General features: G+C 33.1%; 1 protein-coding gene across 1 annotated transcript in view; it reads right to left on the bottom strand.

Moving 5' to 3' along the window:
- SEMA3C (semaphorin 3C) overlaps nt 1–9326 on the bottom strand; it is a 177445-nt gene that overhangs the window by 60242 nt on the left and 107877 nt on the right. Inside the window, exons 7-11 of the mRNA XM_040472808.1 lie at nt 8480–8599; nt 6276–6418; nt 4282–4396; nt 2338–2407; nt 422–566 (exon numbers count right to left, since the gene is read on the bottom strand). Coding sequence (XP_040328742.1) covers nt 422–566; nt 2338–2407; nt 4282–4396; nt 6276–6418; nt 8480–8599 — 593 coding nt within the window. The remainder of the gene's footprint in view (nt 1–421; nt 567–2337; nt 2408–4281; nt 4397–6275; nt 6419–8479; nt 8600–9326) is intronic.

Below are 9326 nucleotides of genomic sequence, written 5' to 3'. Positions count from 1 at the left end.
ATATATATTGCATATATATATTTACATATATATATTGCATATATATACATATATACACATATATATGTGTGTATATATGTATATATATGCAATATATATACATATATATATATATTTAATGTGTATTTATTTTTGAGAGACAGAGCATGAGCTGGAGAGGGGCAGAGAGAGAGGAGACAAAGAATCTGACACAGGCTCCAGGCTCTGAGCTGTCAGCACAGAGCCCGATGCAGTGCTTGAACCCACGAACTGTGGGATCATGACCTGAGCTGAAGTCGGACGCTCAACTGACTGAGCCACCCAGGCTCCCTTCGATTATATTTAATAAACATCAACATGAGATCATATCCTGGTAAGTTATATATATATATATATTTTTTTTTTAAAGCAAAATAACAAATAAATTTTCCTAGATACTTACAGTTCCAGGGCGAGGATACGGAATTCTACCCTGATAGGAGATCAGCTGATGATTGGGCCCTTCTTTATGGGCAAAAGGCCCATTAAACACAGTCTGTATATCAGATAAATGATACACACACACTGCTGATCCTTTAAAAACTGAGCTAAAAAAAGAAACAGAAAGAGATCCATTTTCTTATTTTTTTTAACTTCTAAATACAATTTAAAAAAACAGATGGCAAGGTTTGTGATGAAGAGTTGATAATTCATCATGGAAAAGTTGAACATTACAGTACACACTGTAAAGCTAAAAAATCTTCTCTCCTATTTTGAAATAAGCCATTGGTACACAAAGCATTAAAACATTTAATCCATTTCATGGAGGCAGTAGACAATAATAAGTTATAGAAGAGTTCTCAATGTTTCCAAAATATAGGACAAGTCAAAGAGTTTCCAACTAGTTTATCTTAACAACAAAAAATAAATTCATGATTTATTCAAAAATATGAATTTGAATTCTAAGTCACTATCAATAAAATCTATCATAATTTAACTGAAAGAAATAAATCTCATTGAGAAAACTGTATTTCTTGGTCTTAAGATTATTTTAACGTGAGAATGTTCTCACATTTATCCTAAAGAGTAGTCAGAGAAGTCTAAGTTGTCATAATTTATGTATTTTCCTTGTTAATGACAAAAAAAAAAAAAAGAAAAACAAAAACAGTAAAGTCCAAAAAAAGTTCGTTACATTAACGCCAATATAATCTCAGAGAATGTGTTTGGATCCTTACTAAAAACTATTTCTGTTGTCACTAAGGCAGATTGACTGAAACAAACATTTCTCTGACTTACATATATCTCTTAAATTAGATGCCTAAGGGAAAACTTAGATGCCCATTGAAAAAAACAAGATATGTTATTAATCATTAGCACTGCTGCTCAGAAATGACAATTATGAATTTTTCAAAAGACTATTGGTGTTGGGGAAAACAAAAACTGTAGAAATATTTTTTTGAAACAAACATTTTCTTCTGAAGAATTTGGTTCTTTTCACTTTGTTCACTTATTTCTGAGTTAACTCAAGACCACTTTCTCTTTTAGAACACGAGTTAAACTGTTCATCCTGTAGGACATATTTTTACATATTTTATAGGGCAAATGTAAATATGACATATAATCAATATCTTTGTGATTTTACTTTTCCTTGAATGGACCATTACAGTTTACAATTATGCTGTGCTTGCCCTGCTAAAGAAGAATGCTAAAATCTTCAAATTTTTGTTTTTTGGTTGGTTTTCTAATAAAAGGCACAGATTACATTCTGCATTGGCCCTGCTATCGCTCGGGTACTGTGCTGCCTTCTGAGTAACATTCTCAGTGTAAAATAATTAAACACAAATATATCTAGGAAAAGGTGAGAAGATGGCAAGTTGTCTTGAAATATATGAAAATTAGAATTGGACATCCCAGAGAAGTTAGAAGACATTAAACCTATTTTCCAGTATATGAAATACTGCCATATGGGACATGGAAACTAGTGCACTATTTTATTAGTTTCCAGTCATCATTTTAGATTGCTCCGGAAGTAAAACTTATTTTAGTAGAAATACCAAAAGTTTTAGGTGAATCATGGATCTTCAAACTACTTCTTTAAAACAAAATATCTTATATACTTTATTCCTACATTATAATTCATATTTTCTTTTCTTTGAGAAAAATAGCATATAATCATTATAAATACTCTGTACAAAACGACTTTGAAAGTATTAGTTCAGCTTGAATATATTTTGGTCACCAGGCAAAAGTAATAAAACGGGATGGTTATATCCTGAATGCTTTGTAAAATTAAAAACTGAAAACGATGTTTTGTAATAATTACTGTCATTTAGTGAAGTTTATTGTTTAACACATAAGCTGTAATTGTTTAATAATTACCTTGATGTTGTAAAAATGCCATACACTAGTGTTGTCCTTGGGTTATCAGTTTCCAGCAGAAACACATCCTCTATAAAAACAAAATATCATTCTTTTAAAGTTACCAAATATTAACCATATTTAAAAAAATTTACCCCAAGAAAATAATTTCAACTATGAAAAATACTATTGAGAAGCATATTCTGGCAGTATCATTATAATCTGGAAACAACTAAGTGAATCCAATGATAGGCACGTGGTAAAGTGAATTAAATGAAATATCATACAAACACTATAGGGATGTATATAGACTGCAACCTTATGGAAACCATGCTAGTGAAGTAATATTAAGTGGAAAAGGTATAGTAGTATGTAATCTAGACTAGAATCATGTGAAAATCGTACAACTATATAACAGATTACAATAAGATTACCAGTGAGTATTTCTGGTTAGCAGAGCTATATTTTCCTATCTTCTTTTGTATGCATTTTCTAAATATCCTTTAAAGATAACATAATAGTTTTTTAAATTTAAAAAAGTATTACGTTCACAGTTTCTTTTTGACATAGGGTTGGAAGCTGGAATGTGGAAGAAAACTCAAAGCGACTTTTTTCCTTATATAAAAGAAGACTGTTTTGGCTTATGATTAAAATTGCTAGTGACATTTTTACTTAATTGATAATATGCCTAATAACAAAAAGTTTGAAGTATATTAAGGCAAAACAAAGGTACAGATAGTAAGGCTCAGTACCACAGAACAGAACCTGGAAGTAGATTTCTGATAGGAAACCTCAGTGAATAATCAATTGTCACAATTACAAGAAAGGTCTGAATTTAGTAACATTTTTTGCAAATAAGATTCTTGCTGGGAAATACAAAAAAAAAAAAAAAAAGATGTAACCCATTTTTATTGCTTACCTCTCAGATGATGAGGTAAAAAAAAATCTGAGAATAGCCAGTAGTTTACATTTTAATGGGTTAAAGCAAAATAAATGTCATTTCTAAATGGCACTTAGTAAACACTTAGTAAACAAATGGTAAACAAATGGCACTTAGTAAACACTTAGTAAACAAATGGTACTAAGTAAACTTAGTACACACTATGATGTGTATCAAGTTATTCTGATTAAAAAGAGAACTGTTTCTTGGTAGAAAGGAATCAGATCGTTAGTTCTTATTTGACCTGGTATAACTCTACTTATGTCACACATCCTGAAAGTCATTCATCTCAGGGTCATCCAAGAAGGGTTGATTAGAGTACAAATTTAATTTCCACCCAGAAACTTTCCCATCCAACCTTGATTTTGCTAATTAGCTATTAATAGTAAAAATATTTAGCTGTATTTGCATACAAACTGATTTCAAATTAGAATATTAGAATTTAAATGCACATGAAATACACATTCTTTTAGAAAAACACAAATAGGGGCGCCTGGGTGGCTCAGTTGGTTGAGCGTCCAACTTTGGCCCGGGTCATGATCTCGCGGCTTGTGGGTTGGAGCCCCGCATCAGGCTCTGTGCTGGCAGCTCAGAGCCTGAAGCCTACTTCCGATTCTGTCTCCCTCTCTCTCTGCCCCTCCCTGGCTCACACTCTGTCTGTCTACCTCTCTCTCAAAAATAAAAACATTAAAAAAAAATTTAGAAAAGCACAAATATATCACTACTCATTTGTCAATTACACAAGCACCTCTTTCTGTCTCTGTCATACACAGACACACACGCTCATTCACATATCTTGGGTAATTCAGTGAAGTAAATGTTTCAGTAGTGCACTCAGGGGCAAAACAGATTTAAAAAGTACTTAAAGAAATTTATGAACAGTAAACAGATCATTCATTCAAATTGGCACATGATTTATGCTAAGAACATTCACGGAATATACATCCTCTGCTGAGAGGTTATTAAAATATATAAACTTTACAAACTCTTTTTCAAAAACATTTTTCAATCTCAAATCCATGTACCTAATTCATCAAAGTATGTTTCCGGGCCATCTTCATCGGTTACAGAGCACACCAGCCTCGCTTTTAAGAAGGTTGTCCACTTGTTGACAAGGCTACGCAGACCTCCAGTGTCATTCTGAAACCATTTTGAAAACACATTTCAGATGGCTTAAATAAATACTAAAGTGTATTAAAAATTCATCTTAGATTTGTATATCTTGGGGAGTTGTTATAATCCGAAGCATGCAAATGTTAACTATATCTGCATATCAAAAAAAGAGGAATATTTAAGATTTATAGTGCTTTATAAAATAGCTATAGCTATGCAATGAATTTTCTCCAATATGGTATCAACTGAAAATGTTTCAAAGAGGAGTTCAATAAATATATGCCCTAAAGCTTTCTAAATTTAACAATGTATGATGAAATACCTTTGAAATGTTATGGAGAACATATAATTTAATTTGCCTTTTCTTGATAACTCATTGTCTTCAATATGAACATAAATTATTGTATGCCGTGAAGATTATAGATGCTACTGTGGTCAGGAAAGTATGTTTATACTTCTACCAAATGGTCTCCAATAGTCTGTTTTCTCTCCTTCACTTCTCTGTGTCAGCATTTAGTCCTCAGTATTTCCAATCAAATGCTTTATTTTTATTATTTTTTTTATTTATATATGAAATTTATTGTCAAATTGGTTTCCATACTCATCAGGGAAATACAAATCAAAACCACACTCAGGTATCCAATCAAATGCTTTAATATACACATTTCTCTGGCGAGGGCAGGAAAAGTGGTGTTTGGATCACTCACATACAGCCTCTACTGATTGTTTTCTGTATGTCCAGAAGCCTTTCATCCCTTCTGCTGCCTTTACTGCCTGAGGAGCAGATGACCTCCACAATCAGTGGAACACTGTAATATCTAAAAATAATGATTCTAAATACTAAACACTTGAAGAAACACTTTTGCACAAAATATGCTAATCATACATCAGTCAAGGAAAACCTGTAAAAATCTTATACGAGAGGGCATCATGAGCTTTTTTTGAGTTGCTCCGTATACTTGCTGTTTATACACAAGACCATTTTGTTTACTGCTTTTAACTAAAACTGTATTTTATTAATGCATTTCTTAATTTTCACTGTTGTAGATAGTTCCCCAACAATTGTCCTTACTGAGGTTTTGCTGTATTTTATTCACAAGAATTATTCTGTTTCTGTGATGTACAGTTTAGCTATTTGTTTTTAATACAAATGTATTAAATGGATTAATGCATTAAGTGGAAAAGCAAAAATTAAATGAAACTTCTCATTTGTATAAGACCATGACCAGGGGCGCCTGGGTGGCGCAGTCGGTTAAGCGTCCGACTTCAGCCAGGCCACGATCTCACGGTCCGTGAGTTTGAGCCCCGCGTCAGGCTCTGGGCTGATGGCTCAGAGCCTGGAGCCTGTTTCCGATTCTGTGTCTCCCTCTCTCTCTGACCCTCCCCCGTTCATGCTCTGTCTCTCTCTGTCCCAAAAATAAATAAACGTTGAAAAAAAAGACCATGACCAAAATATTTCTTTGAATTAAGCTTTTTTATTTATCTCATATGACCGATGTGAATAAACATTAAATTAAAATGTCTTCTCTCAGGGCACTGGGGTGATTCAGTCAGTTAAGTGTCTGACTTAATTTCAGCTCAGGTCATAATCTCACAGTTCGTGGGATTGAGCCCCATGTGGGGCTCTGTGCTGACATCCTGGAGCCTGCTTAAAATTCTCTCTTTCCTCTCTCTCTGCCCTTCCTCCACTTGTGCATGCTGTCTCTCTCTCTCTCTCTCTCTCTCTCTCTCTCTCAAAATAAATAAATAAACATTAAAAAAAATCTTTAAAGTGTCTCCTCTCAATATTGAGTTAATTTGTAACAGTAGATGAAAGTAGGAAAATAAACTATTAGCAAAAGAAAATACATTTATACAATTTCAATTTGTGAGTCTTTGTTCAAATTAGGACAGGATTAATACTTACAGGACATATTCTAGCAATCATGGAATGAATCTGTTTTGTGCTTCTGCTATTGTCGGTCAGTTTCTCTTTGAAGAAGAAGTACACCTTAGCATCATTTGGATCCGTGCCATCTGGGATGACATGTGCATCCACAAACATAGGTTCTGGAAAAAAAAAAATACAAAGACTATATATATATATATACTCATGATGGAAATCTATCTACCGTCCACCCAAGTAAACCACAGGCACATGCCTTCTCCATCCTTGGTACAGAAGAACAATTCAGTGTTCATAGGCACAAAGTCTATGAGCAGTAATTGTATTCACACAACATATTGTATTTGGAATGTCAAGTGCCACAAAATATATCTATAATATAACAGCTTCAACTACTTTTCCTGGGGGGCGCTGGGTGGCTCACTCGATTGAGTGTCAGACTTCAGCTCAGCTCATGATCTCAAGTTCGTGGGTTCAGACCCTGCATGAGGCTCTTTGCTGACAATTCAGAGCCTGGAGCCTGCTTCGAATAGTTTTCCTGTCTCTCTGCCCCTCCCCCCTGATGCTTTTTCTCTCTGTCTCTCTCTCCCTCAAATAGAAATAAGTACTTAAAAAAAACCTATTTTTCCCTATCCACAATACATTCTAGAAGTTCAATAAATGCAAAAATTCTTTGGGCAATGATGAGTTCTAAAAAACTAAAAACGTTTCTACCAGTTATTTCCCATGGAATATAATGGCCATTTTACGGAAAAAAAGTTTGTTTTTCAAAGTATAGTTTTCAATCTAGTGCATATAATATAAACTCAAATTCACTGAAGCAGAATGAGTAAGGAGTCCAAGATCTGAAAAACACATTTTTTTTTCTTAAAATACAGCATATGAAATGAAGGGGAAATTTTTCAAGGAAAAAATGCAGTCATTTGAAGACATAGAGGGATTCCTTATTTCAAGAACAAAAGAAGTTTTAGAATACTCTATTTCCAGATGTACTAGTGTCATAAATTGAAGAAGTAAATGGACAATCAATGCTTTCTTGTGCCTGTCCATCAGTGAAATAAGATGCTTAAGTGTGGTGATTCATGCTTTGCTATGCAATGTTAAGTGGATTGCCAAATTTAGGGTCAGCTAGAAATCTTCCCCAGGGAGAAATGACAAAGTTCTTAGTGGTTTCTGCCTCTTCTAAACAACAGCAACTGACTGAAATTGTACATTTCAAATGTCAAATGAATATCTTTCATGATGTGAAATTCATGTGACACCACCAAAATTGGAAACAACTGAATGCTTATAATCATAAAGTTATCATACCTATGATTTCCATTAAGTACTAAATAAAGTATAAAAAATATATATACCAGTTTTATAAGTTAATAATCTAAATATAAAACAAATAGGAGGAGTTATTGAAAATATTTTAATCATTCTATCTATCATAAGTTTAGGAAATTTTTTAGATTTGACATTAAAATATTCAAGCATGATCTCGCAGTTCATGGGTTCAAGCCCTGCACTGGGCTCTGTGCTGCCAGCTCAGAATCTGGAGCCTGCTCTGGATTCCGTGTCTCTCTCTCTCTCTGCTCCTCCCGCACTCATGCTCTCTCTCTCTCTCTCTCTCTCTCTCTCTCTCAAGAATAAATAAACATTAGGGGCGCCTGGGTGGCGCAGTCGGTTAAGCGTCCGACTTCAGCCAGGTCACGATCTCGCGGTCCGTGAGTTCGAGCCCCGCGTCAGGCTCTGGGCTGATGGCTCAGAGCCTGGAGCCTGTTTCTGATTCTGTGTCTCCCTCTCTCTCTGCCCCTCCCCCGTTCATGCTCTGTCTCTCTCTGTCCCAAAAAATAAATAAACGTTGAAAAAAAATTAAAAAAAAAAAGAATAAATAAACATTAAACAAATAATAAAATAAAATATTCAAGCAGACTATATGAGTAAAATAGCATATTTATGTGATATATAATTGGAGAAGATTCTTAAATGTGAGCCTGTATGATAAGTATCTCTGTCATTTTTATTTATTAATACATCTTATGACAATTGTATGATGGTTAATAAAACGTTAGAATATGAACTATGGACTACTTCGATTATTTATCCTAAATATTAAAAATAATAAAGTACAGAATTGTGACTTACATCATGGCTTTGTAAACAATTTTAACCTTTCTTCATTAGAGAATAAAATAGTTTAAAGGATGATTCTAAAAAATGCACAAAATGTTTCTTACCACTGAGCCATTTGGAATTGTGTTGATCAGTTCTGACTGCATTCCTCTTCGTTAAACTTCGAAAAATAGCAGCATCTGTGCCCATGAAATCTATATACATTCCAGAGAAAAGCTCCTCATCTATGAAGAAGAAAATGTCAACACAATGTTAAATCTTTTTTAGAAATCAAGAACTTGCTTATTAAATGATCACACAAATTATAGTGTTTATAATTGTCGTTTTTCACTGTCCATCACATAAAAACATTGGATAAAATGTAATCTGATGTCATTATTGCCTGTGAGTTTACTAAAACAACTTTATTTGTTATAGAAATAAAAATTCTTCTGCCTGCACTTAATTATACTAAATACATATGTTTATATAGTATGTATCAAAAATGGTGGAAATAATATATGTGTTAAAGATAATAAAATAGCTTAATTATTACTTTCTTTTAATAAATAAATAAAAACTACTATAAGAGAGAACTCAGTTTCTAATTTTGGCAGTAATTAACCAAGTGGGAATTAGGGCTAAGTCATTTAACACCTGAATCTCTATCTTGTCATCTGTAAAACACAGGAATTGGCTTATGATTTCAAAAGTTTTCACCATATTAAGAATTCCATGATTTCACCAAACAGATTGAAGGTATTAGTTTTTATTGTCAAAATATTATTAATGGTAAAATTATCTTACGATTAAAAGTATATGTTTTAATTTTTATGCTATAAGGTTTCTATAAGGTAAATAAAGTGCTACTTTTTCAATTGTAACACACAATTTATTAACATTATGCTAAAAATATAATATTATGTTAATAACACACATATGGTTTGACATATGAAACCGTAAAAAATAGAA

This window comes from Herpailurus yagouaroundi, unplaced genomic scaffold (assembly GCF_014898765.1).
Source record: "Herpailurus yagouaroundi ecotype Mexico unplaced genomic scaffold, PumYag 100, whole genome shotgun sequence".
NCBI classification, from domain to species: Eukaryota; Metazoa; Chordata; class Mammalia; order Carnivora; family Felidae; genus Herpailurus; species Herpailurus yagouaroundi.
This window is presented reverse-complemented; position numbering and strand designations above follow the sequence as displayed.